This window comes from Lepidothrix coronata, unplaced genomic scaffold (genome assembly GCF_001604755.1).
Source record: "Lepidothrix coronata isolate B3197 unplaced genomic scaffold, Lepidothrix_coronata-1.0 Scaffold236, whole genome shotgun sequence".
In the NCBI taxonomy this organism is placed as follows: domain Eukaryota; kingdom Metazoa; phylum Chordata; class Aves; order Passeriformes; family Pipridae; genus Lepidothrix; species Lepidothrix coronata.
This window is the reverse complement of record NW_016690416.1, coordinates 213,333-235,440: the sequence shown is the minus strand read 5'-3', so window position 1 is coordinate 235,440 and position 22,108 is coordinate 213,333. Positions and strand designations below refer to the sequence as shown.

At 52.3% G+C, this 22,108-nt stretch overlaps 1 protein-coding gene across 1 annotated transcript; it reads left to right on the top strand.

The window, feature by feature from the left end:
- The first annotated feature begins 842 nt into the window (after positions 1-842).
- Positions 843-21,072, top strand: TCF7 (transcription factor 7 (T-cell specific, HMG-box)). The gene is made up of 10 exons (XM_017834597.1): positions 843-881; positions 2,478-2,610; positions 5,683-5,773; positions 10,189-10,275; positions 11,925-12,035; positions 12,265-12,427; positions 12,621-12,728; positions 14,613-14,661; positions 16,445-16,517; positions 20,715-21,072. The coding sequence occupies exons 1-10, from the start codon at positions 843-845 to the stop codon at positions 21,070-21,072; spliced, it is 1,212 nt and encodes a 403-aa protein (XP_017690086.1).
- Positions 21,073-22,108: the final 1,036 nt, after the last annotated feature.

Genomic DNA, 22,108 nt, shown 5'->3' with positions numbered 1-22,108 from the left:
CCTTCCTGAGCAACCTTCCCCACCAGATCTTCATGGCTTTAGAGAGCAGAAAAGTTTTTGAGTGAGGCAAGGGCAAATGTAGAAGGGCCATGGGGATGGCAGCTCTTGCTGGTGCAGCATCTTTTTTGCCATCTGAACCAATGGAAAATCTGAGTAGCCGAGTGCAACCTTCTTGTAACATCAGGTTACCACAGAATAACAGAATGATTTGAGTTGGAAGAGACCTTAAAGCTCATTTCATTCCATCCTCCCCTGCCATGGGCGGGGACACTTTTCACTGGCCCTGTCCAACGTGGCCTTGAACACTTCCATGTTCTGCTTTGATGGGAAGCAGGACAGTCCATGCCTTTGCAGTAAGCAGCTTTGCTCTCTGCTTTTCCCTGTGGAGGTATCCTGTGGATCAGCATCAGGACTGTTCCTCTGCAGCTGTAGTGGTCTGTGTCTTCTGTCATTGCTCTGAGAGCTGTTCTCAGTCATCAGGCAGCAAGGTTAGCTGGTGGCTGGTGCTGTGCTTTGGATCAGGCACGAAGCAAATGGAAAGGAAAGATCTGCCCTGCTTTGAACAGCAGAAATGCTCAAGTTTAGTTTTCAAAACAGCCCATCATCGAGCTCGTTCTGCTCCAGTGTCATGTTCAAATGTACGTGTAAGACAGCATATCCCTCATTTGGGCTTTGTGGCTCTTAAACAAGCTCAGCCAAAGCTAATTTTAGAAATATCGCTGAAAAGCTATTCTTTGTCTCATTTCATGGCTAAGAATAGAAAAAGCTCAGAGCTCCAAACATGTATTTAAGTAAGCAGGAGCCAGCCCAGCACCACTCTCAGTGGGAAAACCACACAACCCATGGCCCTGCTGCGGGACAGGAACTCCTGCACCACACCAGTCTGTGCTGGGAAGGGGGGTTGCATTCCCACTATCCCACTGTACACAGTAAATCTACCCCTGTTAAGCATCAGGAATTAGGGTATTCATTCATTCTCACATGCAAACCTGCATGCCTCTTGGTTTTTATTTGCATGACCAAACCTTTGTGGGAAAGACAGATGTAAAGTGGCTTCTCCATCGGCCTATTTTCCTTTCCGCTTCACGGGTTTCCTCCTCAGAGCAGGGATGCAAAACACAGGACTTGCCCAGGACTCCCAATCTGCTGTGCAAGCAGCTTGGAGCAGCTGGGAGAGGTCCAGGACAAGTCAACCAGAGCCCTGTGTCCATCTGTGCCGCCTCCACCAAAGCCAACTGGAGCTTCATGCTCATTCTGCCTGAGCAAAATCATTACCAAAGTGAAAGGCACCAGTGAATCGAGTCCAGGGATCCTAAATGACTTGTCAAAAGTCACACAGCAAATCATCTGCAGTCCCTGGTGGAACCAGAGGTCTGACTGGCAATGCCCACAGCTCTTAGCCCCCGCAGAGCTGTCTGACCTGCTCTGTTGCCATTTTCTCCCCATTTTGTCTATCTGTCCTGTTTCTATTTCTGGATTTATCTGGGACAAATCCTAACACTCCACCACCAAGGCTTGGCCCTGTCAGTTTGGGCTTAAAGGCAACCCTGGGCGAAACCAGGCATGTCGGGAGCAGCGTGAGACGCTCGGGGCGAGGAGGCTGGTGTGGATGGCAGAGAGTGTGTGTGTGTGTGTGTGTGTGTTCCTTACAACTGTGCAGCTCTTTGGAATAGGTTCCCCTCTCTTTGCTCCAACACACAGAAGTACTTCCCATTATGTTCACCAAAAAGAGCCTTTTACAAGGTGTTGGTCTCCGACGGCCTCACCGTGTTTAACCAGGGGCAGCTGCAAGAGGAGACAGGTTTTTCTTTGCTTAGTTTCCTGGGTTTGATGCATCCCCAGTGCTGCCTCAGCTCCCCCTGGTCCTTCTCCCTGAGCGCTGGACCTCAGTCCAAGGGGGATTTCAGCCCAAGGGCTCACTGGTGACCACGTCATGTTTTCAAAGGCGTCGCCCTCAGTGTTTAGTGGTGGCCTTGGCAGAGCTGGGTTAATGGTTGGACTTGGTCTTTATAAGGACTTTTCCAACCTAAATGATTCTGTGTCTGTGCCTGCATGAGAACCCTGGTTAGGAAAGCCCAAGCATGGTTTTGAGTGAATGTGAAAGATGTGAGAGTCCAGATTTAGACCCTGTGGTAGCACACAACAGAGAACAAGAGCACTGCATTGGGTAACATGCTTGTAGCATTCATCCTGGAATAAAAGGTACTGGAAATGAATTTAAAAAAAGTTCTGAATTTTGAAAACTTCATGCTGATTTGATCTGTTTTCCACCTATCCATGTAATCATATCCAGCTGTTGTCCCTGCTTCATTTATGGATTTTTCTAGCAGGGTGCTGTAATGTTGGTTTAGTGATTTGTTTAGTGGTTTTAGTCATTCCCAGCCTCACCTCCGATCACAGGACTGCAAAGGGCACTGGCCCTTTTTGCTGATGGATCCTGATGATTTCTGAGTGCTCTCCCTCCTTGTGTCTTGCAGTCCAACAAAGTTCCCGTCGTGCAGCCGTCCCACGGAGTCCACCCGCTCACCCCGCTCATCCCGTACAGCAACGACCATTTCAGCCACGGCTCCCACTCGCCCCACCTGCCCGCTGACATCAACCAGAAACAAGGTAGTGGCAGTGCTGGGGACCTGTGTGGTGGGAGGGGGACAGTGCTGGAGACCACTGAGGTGAAGGCTGACACCTTCCTGGTCCCAAATCAGTGAGAAAAGTCAAGAGCTGGGGCGTTGCTTAGCAGTAGCAGGTTATTTCACTTATTGGCAATGCCTTGTAATCCTGGGTAAGGGCAGTTTGGTATCCAAAGTGCCAGCCCTGCTGATGGGGTGGGTTCAGCTCTCTGTACAAGCTGTCCTGTACCTTGAGACCAGAGCAGAGGCTGCGCGGTGATGCGCAAGAGTCAACCAGAAAATGGAAAGTAATCTTTCCTTTGACTCATACCCAAACTGTTGTCAGGTTGTCGTTTTGAGAAAATAAATGCTTGAAACAGGAAATATTTTGACTAAACAGGATTGGTGTCTGATAGCTGACTGGATTGTGACATGTGTGTCCCCATAGCCACACACTGTGTGGTTGTCACACGGTTTGGCTCTTCGGGTTCCTGTGTGAGCTCAGGCCACGTCAGCTGGCTCTTGAGGCTACAGAGGTTAAACCCTGAACTGTAAAACATACCCTGAACTGTGAAAGACAGGTATGTGCAGAGGAATTCACCCCAGTTTATCGTTCCATCATTCTTCATGGGTTACTGGCAGAAGTGAGTGTAAAATCAAACTTTTCTCAAGCTTACATTAGTGCAGAACTTCTCTTCAGATTATCCAGGCTTTTACACAACTATGATCTTGATTTTGTGGGAAAGCAAGCAAATTCAGAGTTTTGTATTCAGGAAGGAGTTCAGGGCCCATCAGAGCCCAGAAATCAGTGCCAAAACAGAGGCACAAAACCAACTGTTGTGATTTGGGCAAAGGCCTCCACCCAGGAGAGATCCAAACTGTCCTGGAGGCATCGGCTTCACCAAGTTAACATTGTTGATAAAACAATGGGCTGTCAAGGATGCTCTTGGCTGAGTGATCCCTGGTCTGAACCCAGGGGCCACGTTCTGGACTCACCAGGGATGGCAATGGGTAGGATTTAGGTCTGGTGTAAGAGATACCCAGGCACATCTTGGTTGTCATCCAGCCAGCACTTTGCTTCTCAGCCACCAGAGCATAATAAACTCAGCAGAAAAATTGGAAGAGTTAACAAAATAAACCTGTTGAAGCTCAGGTAACGGCAGAGTTTGAGTCTCAAGAGGAGACTGCAGATTTCTGAGTCTGCAGGGAAGGTGACCCGACACACCCTCCTTCACTCTGCCTTGGCAGTGCCTGGCAGAGCCCTGCCCCTTGCTGTGAGCTGCCTCCTGGGACTCATTGCCGGCCTGGGAAGCCTTGAGCAGCACAGGAGCAGCTCACCCAAGGGATGAGCTGGTTGTGTCCCTCTGTGGAGGCTGCAGTTGGCACTGGGGCAGTCCCTGAGTGTTCTGTGGTGGGTCAGTAATTCTGGGAAGCTGTCCTTGGGCTGCCCACCCATGTGTGCCCTCAGTGCAGGCACTGTCCAGTCTCCCCTTTCCCGTATATCCTGTGCATTTACAGACACGGGGAGTCTGTCCCTCCCAGAGACCCCCAGGTCCTATTTGTGCAGAGGTTCAGACCATCATCCTCAGCTGGGACCTGCCTCCATGGTGCAGCTGGGATCACACCCCATCCCTGTATTGCTGGGCGAGGGTTTTCTTCCCTGTTCCTTCTGGATGTGTCCCATCTCTGTTTCCATCACTGAAATAGCTCCCATTATCACCCAGTGTAAGCACTTGAGAGTCACCATCATACTCATTCTCCCAGCATGCCTTTAAAGTATTCACAGTAGCCCAAGGACACACAGACAAGGAAATACAAGCAGGAATTCTGAGTCAGTGGTTGGTGCCCCAACCACTGGGCCAGCAAGAATAACTTGTGCTCTGGCTTATGCAACTTACACTGTTGGAGGTGCAAATCTCAGGATATTCCAGCAGCTGCCTGACGTGAGTGCTGGTTTTCTTTGACCCTCAGAGGGCTGCTGAGTCCCACTTGAAGCAAATCTCATGCTAAGTTATATATTCCTTTCAGGTCAGTTATATATTTATTTTAGCTACCTCCTAATAAGATGCTTGGAATCTGTTGGTGTCATTCCTAATTAATAATTAATCATTAATACACCTAAAAAAATAATCCAGACTTCTGAGTTTGCGGCTGCTTGCGACTCATCGCCAATTTATTCCATGTATTCATCACCCAGGACAGCCAGTGGACAATCCCTGTCCCGTTTTTGTCTGAGGCTGGGTAGCAGCCAGCGTTACACCCCTGTGCAGCAGAGCTCAGCCCCAGTGCCCCTCCAGTCTCCCAGTGCAGGGGTCAGCTGGAGGCTGTTCCTGCCAGCAGCTCCCTGGTTGTCTGAGTCCCACCCTCAGCCTCAGGCTCTGCAGGATGTTTTCCAGTCCAGGTGGAAAGGGAGCCGTGCTGGGCTGTGTCCCCTGGCCATGCTGCCCGTGCCAGCAGCTTTGAAGATCCCACAGGGATTCCCCGTGCGAAGGGTGAATTCCCAGCTGGCACCATACCCACCTCCACAGTTCCTTGGCACCCACAGAGCCCACGGAACAATTGTTTTGAACTCAAATTGTTTTAAAATGGAGATAGAAGTGGTGCCTGCTGGAGCATCCCCACTGCCTGCTCACGGGGGGTCCCACGGGTGACTGATGGGGACGGGGCATAGGAACGGCTTGGACCATCCATTGAGCACCTCATGAGGCTCTCTGGGAAGGGCAGAGGGATGCCTGGAGTCAACTAAATCCTTAGCAAAGCAAGTTGCTGCTTGTCCTCAGGGTGGCATGGAGCAGGGATGATTCTTGTACAAGAACGAGCTGCATTCCCCACCACCTTACCCGAGCTGGTGATTCTGCAGCAACATGAGTGACCCACCACATCCCCACGGAGAGAACCACAGCAAATAAAGGGGAATTGCAGTATCCTGCCACTTGCAGACAGATATTTCACATACATATGGCCTGCTGGACAAGTGTCCATAGATGAAGCAGCCAGGGGACTGGGTTGGGAGTGGTCCATGTCAGCTGGGGGATGCGGTGCTGGGTCCAACTGATCTCCTTCTCCCTTCTTCCAGGAGTGCACCGTCCTTCCCAGACGTCAGACATCCCTGGTTTCTACCCCCTGCCCCCCGGAGGAGTGGGACAGATCACGCCCTCGATGGGATGGTGAGTGAGGAGGGCTCTGCCCACACAGCCCCATGCGCTGGACGCTCCGCACAGACGGGTCACTGAGCACCCACAGTGCCCTCCCTGACCTCCACGGTGCTTCATCCCCCCACAGCTTCATCCCTCCTGTGTGCTGGGGGAACAGGCAGAATTTAGTCCTGTGTCACACATGGGGAGCAGATCCGTGGAAAGGCTGAGGGCTTCATCCTGGCACCCCTGGAGAGGTGTTACAACCTGCCTGAGCCAAAACTGTCTGCTGCCTTACATCCAACTGCCTGTGTGGATTAGGGAACCCAGGGAAAGCTTCCTACCTATCCCTCCTAATCCCAGCAAAAGTCTCTCTCTTGAGTGGGAGGTAATTTTCTCCCTTGCTGGAGTTTGCAGCACAAATAGTGCTTTCCCTTAGCGTGCCACCAGCACAGTGTAATCCTGTGGGATGATCTATCTGCCAGGCCGTGGCGTTTCTTAGGGTCTGACACACAAGGAAGAAGTACACCATGGCAGAGACCTGCCCAGCAAACGACCCCAGTACCCACAGCCTGGCCACAGCACTGCTGTCTCGGTGGGAACTGCTGTCCCAGTGGGGATGGGGAAGGAGGGACCAGGAGCTGGAGCGCTCCCAAAATGTCCCTCCTGCATGGGCCAGCCCTGAGGAGCATCCTGCAAAGCAGAGCCTGTTGGGAAACCCGCCCCAGGCACACAAGTTAAAAATACACCAGTGTGTGCTCTGTGGTCGTGTCCCCTGGCTGTGTCCCCGTGACCGCGAGCGCGCCGGGGGAGCGGGGCTGGCCGGGGCTGCCGTGGGGGCATCGTCACCCCTTGGGTTAATTTTTAACCCCCATTGAGGACACAGAGGTGTGGCAGAGGCTGACAGAAAGGGTGGTGGCTGCAGGTGGCAATTCAGGGTGGTCAGGACAGGGAAAGAGTGCAGGGAGGGTGATCATGGGGGCAGATGGCCAGATCCTCCCAGTGCTGAGGGATTTTTATCAGCAAAGCCCCACAGAGAGCTCCAGGTACAAGAACCAATTGCAGAATGGGAGAGGGGAGCTTTTTGCTTTGTTTTGTTTATGAATTTCGTGTTCCAGATATTTAACCACAAGGAAACAGGAGCTGAGGCCTTTGATACAGAGTTCGGCTTCAAAGAGATTACATTTCACCTTCTGTGCTAAATCTGCTACTCTTGGATGATGATTTAACTCCTCAGATGATGTGATTCATCCTCAGGGAAAACAAGGACTGGGGCGACTGTGCTGTAACATGAAAGAAATAGTTGGGAGATGGAGAGAAATGAGCCTGTTTGTCAAAAGGAAGGTCCACTCCTGGGATGGGACGGTGTTGTTCAGGCAGCCCTGGGCGAATGGAGTTAGAGCAGTCTGGCTGTTGTGGAGATTTTGTGGGGTAGTTGGTGGTAGAGGGAGTTTGCATGGCTGAGAGCTTCTTCAGCATCCACAGGGTTTGGCATCCTCAGATGCCTTCATTAGTGACTAATAGAGCAGATATGGTAAAGCAACCAACGGCCTGACATGCAGAGAGCAGCACCTCGAGGCACGTGTGCCTAATAGGGCTTTTGCTCGTTCTTTTCCTTGCCTAAACTTTATGGAAAGAGCCTCAAACCCACTCTTGGAGTGCCCAGTTTTCAGCTGAGGCTCAGCACACCAGTGTTGGCACCAAATCCCGTCAGGTTCGTGGCAGCAGGGGCTGTGTGCCAGGGATGGTCATGCCAAGGATGCATCCCAGAGAAGCTGTGGCTGCCCCATCCCTGGAAGAGTTCAAGGCCAGGTTGGACGGGGCTTGGAGCAACCTGGGATAGTGGAAGGTGTCCCTGCCCATGGCAGGGGAGTTGAAACTGGATGGTCTTTAAGGTCCCTTCCAGCCCAATCATTCCATGATTCTGTGCCTGTGCCAGTGCCACCAAGTCAGCTGCTGAGCCAGGATGGCCACACACAGGAAGCAACTTTTCCTGCACGAGCTGGCAGGCAGGAGCTGGGCAGAAACGGGTTTTGTTCTCACCGAGCGCTTCGGGAGGAGGAGCTGCAATCACTCTCTCTGTAATTAGCTGGGATGACAGTCAGATAAAAGCCTCCGAGAGTCCAGTCAAGTGAGTTTTGCTCATGGAGCCTGGCAGTTCACCTTGGCCAGGAACCTGCACATGGTGTGACTCTCCTGTGCCCTGGGCAGAGTGTGTTGGTGCCCTGGCAGCCCCGGCACTGCCATCCCATGGCTGTGTCTGAGCTGCCCTCCCAGCATCTCTGAGTGTACAGATACTGAGAGAGCTGGAGCTGTTCAGCCAGGAGAAGAGAAGACTCTGAGGAGACCTCACAGCCCCTTCCTGTACACAAAGGGAGCTTATAAAAAAGGAGATGGACTTTTTATACGGGCAGATAGTGATAGGACAAGGGCGAACAGTTTTAAACTAGAAGAGGAGAGAGTTAGATTAGATACTAGAAGGACGTTCTTTACTCAGAGAGTGGTGAGGCCCTGGCACAGGTTGCCTAGAAAGGCTGTGGATGTGCCATCCTTGGAGGTGTCCAAGGCCAGGTTGGACGGGGCTTGGAGCAACCTGGGCTGGTGGAAGGTGTCCCTGCCCATGGCAGGGGGTGGAACTGGATGAGCTTTAAGGTCCCTTCCAACCCAAGCCAGTCTGTAATTCCATGGCACGGGCTGCAGTCGTGCATTCCCAACCATCAGGGGCTGATTTCACAGCTGCACTAATTTGCACGTCAGAGGGACTTCGGATGAAGCTGCGAGTGCCTGACTCCGTTCCTATCCCGGTGTATCCCAGCCTCTGGAGTAACGCAGGTCGCTTCTGGATTAGCTCCGAGTGTTTTCTCGGCCCTGGGGCAGCCGCCTCCAACTTCAAAGGCTGTTTGGGTTTCCCGGTGCGGCGGCACTTGGCTGTTTGTTGGTGTGTTTATACCCGCCGACATCTAAGGGGTGGGAGAGGGCTCCTGCCTGGCAGGGTGTAAACAGCCCCGCCGCCCCGGCTCCTTCCCTGCACACAGATCCTGCAGATTTCGGTCAAGCCGAGGCACAGCAGCTCCCTGAGCAACAGAAACAGGAACCTCCTTCCTGCCCAGCGTGGCTCAGGGGCCTGACTGCTGCCCCACTGTCATTGTTCCTCTGCAGGGCACAAACTTGTCTTTGGCCCTGAAAAATCCCAGCTCTGGCACCCCAGAGCTCGGCCCTTTGCAGGGCGCCACGCTTGATGATAGTGGACTTTTGGTGGGGTTTTTGGTTATTAGAGCTGAAAATAGCTGGTGCTGGTTTTAGGCACAACTCTGTGCAGCCCAGCCAGAGGAGCACGAGCACCAGTGCAGGTGTAAGCACCCCATCGTGCCCCAGGTTGGACAGGGCTTGGAGCAGCCTGGACTAGTGGAAGGTATCCCTGCTCATGGCAGGGGTTGGAACAAGATGGGCTTTGAGGTCCCTTCCAACCCAAACCACTCTATGATTCTATAATCTCAGTTTCCATGTGCAGTTTTAGGCTGGAAGCATCTTTTGGTGGGTTTGCAGAACAAGCCAAGGTATTTTTGAGCTATTTCCATATGAAAATGTGGGGGTTCCCTTGCTGGGAACAACAAGGAACTTCCTGCATAGTTATTTTACTATCTCAGAAATAATTTCCAGCTCCAGGTCTGGTACATGCCCAGTCCCCAGTATGAAAGCACTTTGAAAAGGAATGAGCTTTCGGCTGTTTAAAACTGATGGGCATCCTTGAAATTATATGCTGGGGAAATCAGAGTATCCCTGAATACAAGAGAGTAGGTACTTTTTCTCCAGACACCAGGAAGTTCCATGATCACAGAATCACAGAATGGGTAAAGCTGGAAGGGACCACAGAGGGTCATCTGATCCAACCTCTCTGCTCAAGCAGGGCAATCCCAGAGCACATGGCAAAGGATTGCATCCAGATGGTCCTGGAATATCCCCAGTGAGGGAGACTCCACACCCTCTCTGGGCAATCTGTTCCGGTGCTCAGTCACCCACACAGTAAAGAAGTTCTTCCTCATGTTCATCCTCCTGTTGCAGCCTCTTGTGCACTGCACAGAGACTCTGACTAGGCTTTAGGTTTTTGGTCAAGCTGTGCTCTTTTTAGCAACTTCTTCTGTGCAACAGCAGCTGATTTTTCAGCACGCACCTGTGCATTTTGCATTTTAACCAGATAAACTCAAAGCTGCAGAGCTGCTCAGCACCAGGGTTGGAAGGGGGGTCAGAATCGAATCCAACCTTTGTAGGAAGGTCCAGATTCTCTCAAAATAATGTCTAAGTCCTGCAGGGCCCCTTGAATCCAAAGGACAGCCTGAGTGTCCTGCCAGCCAGGGGCATCGGTGCTCCGAGTCCCCTTAGCAAAGGATATCTTTAGGAAACACCACGTAGCTGTGGATACTTTATAGCCTCTTTCTTCCTGATCCCAGGCAGAGCCAGTCTGTCTATCCGCTCCCGTCATGTGGATTTAGACAGCCGTACTCGTCCGCGCTTTCTGCTGGGGCTTCTTTCTCCAGGTGAGTATGAGCTGTGTGACACAGGGCAGCAGCTCAGCTGCTCTCGCAGCTTGCAGTGTGTGCAGCAGGAGCTTGCAGCAGACCACGGCCCCCAGGGACAGCCACGCACCCGCCCCGGGGCAGCCGTGGGGAGAGAAGGCGCTTTGAGGCAGTGTCTGGTCCAGAGGGTGCTCGGGGGAACATCGAGGATGAAGGATGCAGAGCAGTTGGGTTTTAACAGAGCAGAAGTCTAAACAGAGCCAGAAACCCCAGCCCTCAGCTCAGCATTGGGAAAAAGGGCTGGAATCCATTGCTCAGGATTTTGCTCCGTGCCACTGACCCTAATCCTGGATGTTTCCCTGCTGCCACCACCACTGAGCTTTGCTCTGCAGAGACCCCTCTATTTTCCTGGTCTCAGCTTTAAAAGCAGGACAGGCCATGGGCAGTGATTTGCTGCCCTCCCATCGGGCACAAGTCAGTTCTGTGAGACAAAAGCACAGCTTCTGCCTTCAGGTGAGCACAGTACATCCCCTGTGGATGGGCATGACAGAGCCCAGCCCTTCCAGGTGTGCTGCTGGGCAAAGCCCCCGTGGCTCCATAGGGGTGTCTGGGCTCATGCACCAGCTTTTGCTTCTGCTTCATGTTGTCCTGAAGAGCTTTTAGTGGAGATTTCCCACAGGAAAACCAGGCAAACCCTCACTCATGAGAGCCCTTAGCCATGCAGAAACCTGGAACCATGCAACCCTCGATCCATGCCATTCATCCCCCATCCATGGAGCCCCTAGTCCTGCAGAAGAGGGGAGGGAGTGCTGCCAGCCCTCCTTGCTCATGAGGCATCAGCCTTGCACAGCCTCAAAGGTGAAGGCAAGAGGAGCTAACGGTTCCCCCCGGAGCCCCAGCAGCCTCCCCGAGCTCCTGCTTGCAGGATTTTGGGGTGGATTTTGCAGCAGTGCTGCAGCAGAGAAAGTACACCTGGTCAGATAAGGATCAGACTGTGCTGGTGGATTAAATTAAACAGCTTTTCTTTTCGTGCCAGCATATCTAATGAACAGTTCATCTCCCATGGGCAATTCTGCCATCTCAAGCTGCAGTCATAAAGTGGCAAGCTTGGCAAAGCTGACTGTGCTGGCTTTACCCTCCAAAACTCCGGAGAGAGCTAATGAAGCCTGAGAGCGAGCAAGACCTCTCATGATCTCAGCCTGTGTTGTGGAGAGCATTGCTCAGGCAAGGTGCACCTCCTAGAGTTGCAGTCGGGTTCGTGTTCAGACTTAGGCTGTTTCTGTTAAAAGGAAGGTGTGGGGTGGTCCTCATCTCTCCCATCCAAAGCCCCGGTTGAGCTTGTTGTTTCTTTGTGCAGTGCTAATAAGATATTGCAGCAACAGAGATCTGAGTAGCTGAAGCTGCTGGTTGGAAGTGCCCTGGACCTCGGCCAGGCCAGCTCCCGCTGCGGGCGGTTCCCTCGCCGTGGCACCGGTTCCTTTCCAGCCGCGTGCCCACGGGGGTGACCCGGGGTGGTGGGCACTGCCCACCCCCCGCCAGCCTGGCAGCACCCAAGTGCTTTCCGTGTCCTCTGCTTTCCGTCCGCTTCCGCCACGTCCGAGTGCCATCCCGTGAGACAGCCCTGGCACGGCACTGCCCTCCCGGCACGGCTCACCCGCTCTCTGTTGCAGGTTCACCCACCCGCTGATGCTGGGCTCTGGCATGCACACCACCGGCATCCCGCACCCCGCCATCGTGCCCCACTCCGGCAAGCAGGACATGGAGCACTATGACCGAAACATGTGAGTTGGAAGTGCAGGCAGGGCTCGTGAAACGGCACCTTGGCACCCATTTCATTTATCCCTCTCAATGCCCCTTTGGGGGCAGGGTGGGTGAACACCGAGCTCTGTCTGCACCTGAGGTGCAGAGCTCTGGCCCCCCACTGTCGGGTTGGTTTGGGGGGGAGTTTTCTGCTGAACCAGGCTGGGGGATGGCTCTGGTGCTGACAGCTCCTCCTTTGGTCCCACCAAGGAAACCTCAACCAGAACCAAAGAGAGAGAAGGAAGCCAAGAAGCCCACTATCAAGAAGCCCCTGAACGCTTTCATGTTGTATATGAAAGAAATGCGGGCGAAAGTCATCGCCGAGTGCACCCTGAAGGAGAGCGCTGCCATCAACCAGATCTTGGGAAGGAGGGTGAGAGCTCGTGGGGCCCAGCACCACCCCCCCAGTGCCACATCCCCGTCCCCTTGCAGCTGCTCTTCAGCACGTAACAAGCATCTGCTTCGAGGCCGGGTGCTCTTATCCCTTAAACACGCAGGGTCAGTGGTGGGTGGGCTGGGAGGGGGCAGCGGGGCCATGTCTCACTGCTCTGTGTGTGTCCCTGCAGTGGCACGCGCTGTCCCGGGAGGAACAGGCCAAGTACTATGAACTGGCTCGCAAGGAACGGCAGCTCCACATGCAGCTCTACCCTGGCTGGTCTGCCAGAGACAACTACGTGAGTGCCCGCCCTGCTCGGGCCCCCTTCCCTTGGCATGGCCCCAGATGACCCCGGGGGTGACAGCTGGTGTTTGCCAAACAGCCCACCCGGCCCAGGCAGTGTCGTTCCTGGTGGCACCAGTGCTGTGGGAATTCACATTCCAGGAGTATTTGGAGCACCCTCCTGGTTTATTGCCTGTCTATAGGATGAATGGTACAGCCCCAGCTACCACAGGTGTTTGTCTGCTTATTGTCCAAGCAAATACAAGGAGTAAGGAAGAGGAGCTTTGAAGTGATGGGGATGGTCCTTGGAAATACAGTTTTATGGAAACATAAAACATCTTGGGCAGCAGCTGAGGTGTCTGTGAGGGTGGTAAGGGAGGGAGGTTGCCCAGAGAAGCTGTGGCTGCCTCATCTCTGAAAGTGTTCAAGGCCAGGTTGGACATGGTTTGGAGCAACCTGGGCTAGTGGAGGGTGTCCCTGCCTATGGCAGGGGTTTGAAACAGGATTGTAGGATTATATTTAAGGTCCCCTCCAACCCAAACCATTTTAGTATTCTGTGGTTTAAAATAGTGGATATTTTTGAAAAGGGTTTTTCCTTGTGACTTTCTTGTTGTGCCTAATGAGCTCGTTAGAGACCTGAAGAGAAGCACACATAAGTCTTCAGAGGTCTGTCCATCCACTCAAGGACTCTGTCCCTTTGATCTAAGGCTCCATCATTTCCCTCACAGACAGTTTCTTTCCCCTGGGAGCTGCCCAGTGAGCTCCCATCCATCCCACACTGACCACAGCCCTCCTTCCAGAAAGCCCAAACTCCACCAAGGGCAGGAAAACACCCTTAAAGAGCCCAAACCACCCCAAAACCCCCTAAAAACCAGAGGGCAGAGATGATGCAGAAAAAGCAGAGGTGAGAGGAAACCCCCAGCCCACATTTTGGTGGGCACACATCTGGAGGACATTAACACCTGGAGGGCACGGCACCAAGACCAAGCACACCCTCCATGGAAATCTCAACCTGTATCATCATTCATCTGGTTCCTTGGGGAATCACGGGCTGGTTCCTTGCTCCAGAAGATGGATATTGGTCCTCCCAGTGTTGCAGACCAGCTGGTTTGGGTGTTGTGGTTGTTGAAGAGATGCTTTTCTCTGCGGAGCTTGAGCAGGGAGGAGGAGGAGGAGAAGGAGGAGGAGGAATGTAGGTCACTTCTGCAGCACATGATGCGGATATTGGGCAGGAAATACAGTTGCTCCCCCACTGAAGAAAAAGCTCACCACAGCTCAGAGCTTTCCACCTTCACTCAAACCACAAGAAGTCATATAAAAAGTCACAGGTCAAAGGCAACCCTGTGAGCTGCTGCTCCTCACAGCCAGATTTGCTCCTGCGCTGCTGTGCCCTCATTAATCAGCTCATTAGGGCAGGAGGGGAGTTGCTGCGTCTTGTGAATCAAGAGAGGCAGTTTGGGGATAAAACAGGGCTTTCTTGTTAGTGAAAGAAGAGTGAGAGATGGGTCCAGAGCTGCAAAAGCAGTGAAATAGGTCAGTGTGATTTGAAAATAAATTTCTGGGGATTTCCTTAAACCTTCTTTCCCGTTTGAAATCAGGGAACGTTAAGGAGCAATTTCTGTTTGGGTATAAGGCACCACAGTAAAGCACGTTTTGGAAACAGGGAAGGTGCTAAAATGGGCCGAGGGTTTTTTAGAAACATAAAGAGGGAAGAGAAATAAGAATATGGCAGGAGCATCAGCTGTTGATAGATAAACTGTAGCAGTCCCTTTGCAGCCTTTCCCAGTTCATCTCTCCCTGGAATGGGCTGAGCCAGCAGCACCAGTCCAGCCCCAAACACCCTGCACAGCACCCTCCTTCTCCTGGAGCACGGATAACAGCCTTTCCTTTGATTTCCCAGGGGAAAAAGAAGAGACGAACACGGGAAAAGCAGCAAGATTCCAACTCAGGTAAATGTGTGTGTGGGGTGGCTGTCCCTGCATTCCCGCTCAGAGGGGATAATCCAAAGCATTTGTTGTGTTTTACCATGTTTTCCTTTATTCTCCTGAGCTTAACCAGAGAAACACACATTTATTATATTTTTTAAGAAATGGCAAATTAACATTCCTGTGACTTTTTCATGGACGTGTTTGAATTAGAAGATGGGGAGTGTGTGAAAATGGAAAAGATTAGATTTTGGCGAGTGTGTAACTTCATATAAACTATCACTAAACTTAATCTGTTGAAAACATCCAGGGTGCATGTGCCCATCAGACCTACAGGTGTCATCAATTAAAGAAAGCTCTCAAATGCATCAGGAGTGTGGGTGGGATGAAATGCAGTGACAGGATTGAAGATCACCCATGGGGCTACCCCAAGTTTGGTTTTCTTTTCAAAGTAACCAAGGCTGAAGCAAAGTCATACTAAAACCCAGTACCAGCTGCCTCCCTGCACCCCAGTGCTGATGAGGAAAGGCCCCTTTGACAGATTTCAGATATATCGCCCTCATCCAAAGCTATTCCTGGGCTGATTTCTGAAGTATTTCTGCCATATCAGGAACAAATAATATCTGTACCAATAAATATTCGTTATAAACCATCAAGAGACTGTCCTTGCCCACTGTGGCAGCACTTACACATGAAGTTAGACTGTTTTTCCCAGTGTTTCCATTCTGGGATTGCCTATAGAGTCACAAAGAGCTTTTCCCACACTCCAGCTCACCAGTCCATTACTGCTCATTGCTCTTACTTCTGGATGAAACTGTGCCATCCATATGATAAGCTATTGGCTATCTAAGCAAATTTATTAATTTAATGAATCGCCACTGGATGACGTCTTCAAATTGTCCCTAAAAAGCAGTTCCATGACTGTGTCGCAGTTATATCTTCACTTTAATTAACACTACTGATCTTACTCAGTGTCTAGACTGATGAAGGGAATACAAGTTTTCAGGCTTATATGTAGTGTATATATATATTTATATATCCCTATATATGTCCTGTCTGTGTGATACAAAAATGATAATGGATTGAAACCAACTGCTGGTCACACACAGCAGCCTCCCTGAGAGAGGGAGGCTGAATCCAGCACAGAAATGTGATGTTCAAATCCCATTTGCAGCACTAGAGAAAAACAGGATGTGCCTGAAAGCAAATAGGGCTTCACCCTGATGAGTCCCATAATTAAACAGTAAAACTGCAACATTTTAGAAAGGCCGTGGAGAAGAGCTTTTCCACTGAAACTGGAAGGGGAATGATGGGGGGAACAGAGTGGAATAACCTGGCCTAGGTCTCCTCGGTGCTAACTCTGCTTTCAGCTGCTTCTGCAACGTTTCCTCCTCTTTCTTCCATGCGCAGTCCGAGCTCGCTGGCAGCCCTGGCAGTCGCTGCTGGGAAGGCAGGGAGCAGGTAAGGATGCAGACACAGGAGCCAGGTAGTGCCTCTGGGATTTGGCAGCATCTCCAAACTTAAGAAATTCGAAGGTCCGTGGATTTCCCCGTAATTGCCCACGTTTCCCAGAGCTGTTTCCCAAACCTCCTCCTCCAGCTGCCAGCAGTGATCACCGATATTTGCCTAACGATCACTTTTTTCCAGGAGAGGTGGTGCCAGCAGGAAAAAAAAAAAAATGGGATTGTAGTCTGTTAGTCGTGTGTTCAAGTGGCTAAAATGATGTTGCCTCTTTTCTTCCTCCTGCTCCTCCTCCTCTTTGTGCCTCTGCCTTGCCCATTCTCGCCGCGCATGCTTCTGTGTTCAGATCCTGCCTCTCCTAAGAAATGCAGAGCTCGCTTTGGCCTCAACCAACAAACGGACTGGTGCGGCCCGTGCAGGTGTGTATCGGCATCTCCTCGCTGCTGGGGTGCTCCTGGGACAGTGGGTGCAGCTCCAGGGTCCTCCCGGTGCCGGCGGGGGCAGCTCCGGCCGGGCGGGGATGGGTGTTCCCTGGGTGTTCCCTGGGTGTTCCCTGGGTGTTCCCTGGGCATCCTCCGGAGCTGCTGCCTGAGCTGCAGGGGTCAGGCTGCACACTGGGTTTCTCACACCCCCGGGGCAGTGTTGGTGTAGTGCTGTACATATTCCTCAGCTGATGGAATTCCCTGGTCTTAAAAGCTTATTTCCAGGGTGGAGACCTCTGTGACCCTGATGTGGGGCTTTTTCCCCCCCGTTAGTGATTTCCAATCACATAAACAGCACCCTAGGGCCAGCAGTGAGGAGTTAATGGGTTTCTTTTTCCCATTTATACTGGGCTAACCATGTATTTCAGGATCCAGCTCTTCCTGACCCTTAAATTTCACAGTACCCACCATGGGTGGGGTGGGACATCCTCGAGCAGCAAAACAGTGCAGTGCCCTGCCCCTCAGGCTTCCAGGGAATGGACATGGCCAGGAGATAGGAAAGTTCAGTGCATCAACCAAGTACTGCCTGGCTCAGGGGGGCTGTGAAGGCAGCCAGGCAGAAAAAGCTCCATGGGGGCTTCTGGACCCGGGCACTGGAGCACAGGGAGGCTCCAGGCTGGACAGAGGTCTGTGATTCACAGCACATTTTTATACCAATGCATTGAGAGCTGTAGGAAAAGCTGGAAGTAAAGTATGGCTTGATGTGCTTAATGCATCTTGAAGTGACTGAAATCATTCAGTGCACCCAAATCTGGCCCAGACTTTGCTGCACCCCAAGCTCTGGTCCCTGTGGCTGAGCCCCAGGTGAGCTCCCCTCCTGCACCTCGGGGTGCCACAACAGCAGAGCTCCCTGCTCACCTTTTACACCCCAGATAGTGTCATCACGCACCATTTTTTAACTGATTGAGAATCTGGACAGAGCTCCCTTAGTGTCTCATTAATACTGGAATGTCCAGAGGGAGCTGTTTGAGGCCCCCATCCTTCCTGCAGCCAGGCTGAGCACCCTGGGCCTCTGTGGGCAGTTCCTCCACCTTTGCTCTGCCTCCACTGCAACTCTGAATTCAGCTTCTCCTCTGCACGGCTTCCCAATTAACACAGGCTGCTGGAGTGCTCAGAGACCTTGGCATGCTCTTACTGTGTCCCCTGTGTAACCAAACCCTGGTCAGCCAGAGCTGCTCTGCAATTCCTGCACTAACATTCCAGGGCTCCTGTCCTGCCTGCTCTGCTCACCTGCAGAGAACAACTTCCCCAGGAGAGTTTCCATCCACAGGAGAGGTTACCTGGTTAAGACTGGGTGTTGCTGCTTCAGAGCTTTCACCCTCTCCTTCACACCCTGGACAAACACTCCAGAGTGCTGTAGTTCCTACAGGGAGAGGGATAAGTTGCTAAAAGGAGGGAGATAAACCCCTTTAGCTAAAGGGGTTAGATAAACCATCCCCCTCAGCATAACCCACGGACTGGTCCATTATCAGCAGTCTGTAGTATCACACCTGCTCTTTTCCCCCCATTGCTGTAAATCAGATCAATGAATTGATGGACAGATTCATGTCATCTCAAACAGGTCATTGAAACTCCATCCTGCAGCTACTCCTGAGGTGTCTGTGGGAAACACAGCTCCTCCTCAGGCCTGTCTGCCCTGGGGAATTACCACCCGTGGAAAATACCCTGCGAGTTAAAGCCAGGCCGTTGTTTCTATCGCATTAATTGGGTCACCACGGCTAACGATGGCACTGACAGCAGTAACAGCACTGCTCCTGTTCACATCCAGTGAAAGTCATGTTTTAATACTGGACTAGTTCATACACATTCTCACAATGTCTGGTTTTTCATTAGGGAGATCAAAGAAAGGTGTGTGCCCGCATTAGCGAGTTCTCATTTGATCTGTTTTCCTCAAATGAGACAGCCAAGGCAGGGAGCTGGGTGGGAGGAAGATGTTCTTCTACCTGTTTTAGCTGTAAAGTCATTAATGCCATCTCCAGCAGAGGAGTTGTCCCCTTGCTACTGTTAAGGTGACATCTTGAGGGCTCTTTTGTTTGAGGATCTCTGCAGAGGTGCTCAAGGACCCACAGCAAGTGACACGAGGGATCTGTCACATGGAGAGAAGGAAAACCAGCTCAACAGAGTGTGTAAAAGACAAAACAGTGTGAGGGACTGACTCTGGACAGCCAGGGGTAGTTAAAACAATCAGGTGCATGAGATGACACCTGGAGTTCAGGGTAAACACTGAACAGAACTGTCCAGGGATGTGGAGGAATCGTGTCCTAAACCAGCTACAGCAAGAATGATTTGTAACTTGGATTTTTGAGACCCCCAAATCGTGAAATCCAAACAAATGGGAAACCTGAGCATCTTCTCCAGGAGGGATGAGGGGAGGCTGGTCCTTGCTCTGAGGTGCTGCTGTCTTCAGGACCTTCCCAGTCCCAGTGGGCTTCTTGCCAAAAGAGCAGGGCTGGGGGAGGAGAGCTGCCATGGGGTACTTCCTGGAAAAATCCTTTTGGTCAGTGAATCCTTCCCCAGCTGCTGAGCTCTGTGTGTCACACTCCACAGAATGGGAGCATGGAACTGAGTCTGGCACCATTGCAGGGCCACTCAGGTCCTGCTGCCAAATCTGTCATTTTGTACCTGGACTGCTCCAGCATCCAAAGCAACACCTCAGACAGCCTCTGACCACCTCCAGCCAGTCCCAGGCCATTTCCTTCCCTCCTCCTGAATCTCTGTTGAGCACTTTCCACTCAGCTGCATCACTGAGTTGTTCTTGGAGATGGGAATGTCTGGGAAATACTTAGAGATGCACAAATAGCTGAGAGCAGGGGCTCCTGCTGCCAAAAGAAAAGCTGAGAGCTCAGACCAGGTTGGACAAGGCTTGGAGCAACCTGGTCTAGTGGAGTGTCCCTGCCCATGGCACGGGGTTGAAACAGGATGAGCTTTATTGTCCCTTCCAACCCAAACCAGTAGATGATACTGTGCACGAGTCTAGGAAAGTGCTGGGAAATGAGCTCTTGGAACCTTCAGATTTTGGGACGAGAAAAGCCAGGACTGGTGTGAAGGGCAGTGTCCCACTCAGCACTGCTGAGCACGGGGGTGTGACTGCCCCCTGGCACCAGCACACGTGTGTCCCGTGGGCCCTGGTGGGCTCTGTGGGGAGGGGTGACCCCGGGGGGGCAGTGCTTTGGTCCTGAACTCGTGAGGTGGTCACCCCACACAGCCTCCCAGAATTTGAGGAGCCAGGGTGGTGGCTGGTGAGGAGTGACCTCCCGGGCTGATTTTAATTCTTGTTTGGGGCTTTATTATTTTTATCGTGTTTAGTATTATTATTTATATTCTTATTTTATTATTTTATATTGCTCCGCTTTTTATTATTATTTTCATTTTGCGGGGTTTATTTTTATTATTATTTTGGGGGTTATTATTTCTCTTTTTTTTTTTTTTCTATTTTCATTTTTATTACTGTTTTTTGATTTTGGTTTCATGACCTCCTCCTCTCCCGACGTTACTGGCAAACCCCTTTCCCTTGGAACCCTTTTCCCCTCAAACCGTGTTCCCTTGGAACTCTTTTCCCTTGGAACCCTTTTCCTTGGAACCCTTTTCCTTGGAACTCTTTTCCTTTGAACCCTTTCCCTTGGAATGCTTTTCCCTTTGAACCCTTTTCCCTTGGAACCCTTTCCCTTCAAACCCTTTCCCTTAAAACCCTTTTCCTTTGGAACTCTTTTCCTTCAAACCCTTTCCCTTGGAATGCTTTTCCCTTTAAACCCCTTTCCCTTGGAACCCTCTCCCTACAAACCATTTTCCTTTGAACCCTCTCCCTTTGAACCCTTTCCCTATGAACCCTTTCCTTTCGAACTCTCTCCCTACGAACCCTTTCCCTATGAACCCTTTCCTTTCGAACTCTCTCCCTATGAACCCTTTCCCTTGGAGCCCTCTCCCTTCGAACTCTCTCCCTACGAACCCTTTCCCTTGGAGCCCTCTCCCTTCGAACTCTCTCCCTACGAACCCTTTCCCTACGAACCCTTTCCCTCGGACCCTTTCCTTGGATCCTTTCCCGGCGCCTCCTGGCGGTGTCCCCGCAGCGCTGCAGCACCGGGGCTGCCGGTGACCCCCCCGTCACTGACCGAGCCCTCTCTCCCGCTGTTCCAGGAGGAAAAAGAAGTGCATTCGGTACCTACAAGGAGAAGGACGCTGTGCCAGCCCAGTTTCTTCCGATGGAAGTGCTATAGACTCGCCTCCATCCCCTCCGGACGCACTCCGATGCCTCCCCTCCGCCTTCCCGTCAGAGCAGCTCGCAGCCCCCGCCGACCCCGCGCACCGCGACCAGCCCGACCCCCGCCCGGTGCCCGCGCAGCTCCCGCCCGCCTCCGGCCCCTCCAGACCCGGCTCCGGCCCCTCCAGACCCGGCTCCGGCCCCTCCAGACCCGGCTCCGGCCCCTCCAGACCCGGCTCCCGGCGCCCCGCGGCCGCGTCCCCCGCGCACAGCCGCGCCCCCGCGGGGACATAGTCCCTGCCCGCCCGCCCGGCTCCTCCGGACAAGGACCAGGGGCCCGGCCGAACCCCCAGCTCACCGTCAAACACGCAGCGGGATGACCCTGAGGGTGATGGAAAAACTCCTCCGGTTGGGGTTGGTTGTTTTTGGAGGGGACGGGTGATAAAGGTAGAAAAGCGATTTCAAAAAAAAAAAAAAAATTCAAAAATAAGTACTTGCCAAAATTTAAAGTGCTGATGAGTAAACAAGCCTTTTGTCCCTGCCCTGTGCTGCTTTTTTTGTTTTGTTTTGTTTGGGGTTTTGTTTTTTTACTGCATTATCTGGCAGCGTGGCGGAGAGCAGAGCCCAGTCCCCAGCTTGCTGCTGTAGGTGGTAGGTGCTGTCCATCTAACCCTGGCTTCCACCCCCTGCCCTCTGAGCTGCTTCAAAGTGTAGTCACTCACGGATCTCTCCCAGCCATTCCACCATGGAGCTGGAAAAGCTGGAATAGGAGCGTTTTTTAAAAGCCCTTCTGTCTGAAAAGTAACTGTAGCGGTGCCAGCGCTCTGATCTGACCGGGTTCATAGAGAAATGAAATACTTCAACCAACCAGGGGAATTTTTTACACTTCTTGTTTGAGAACAGGAAGATATTGTTTACAGGCAACACAGACGTGTCCCATTCCACGGTGGTGCAGCACCAGCAGGAGGAGCATGGACTGACCCCAGGAAGGGCTGATGGTCACTGGGGGCACTGGTCAGGGGCAGGGTCTCCCTGGCTGTTAGAGATTGTCTTCTGCAGATGAGGACGGTCAGAAATCCCACCAGACAGGCTGGGCAAAGCCTCAGAGATCCCTGTGTTGATGCTGCAGGCCCTGACTGACTGTGCCCCTCCACAGGGGGCAGGGTGGGCCGTGGGCAAGGCCCTGAGGATCCCACTGGCCCAGGCGGCCCCTCCTGCTGAGCAGAGGCTGTGGGGAGAGGGGTGAGCTCTGCCCCAGCACAGCTCTGCCAGCCCCGGGACAGCAGCACTGCCCTGCCCTCGGCTGCAGCCAAGTCTGTCCATACCCTCG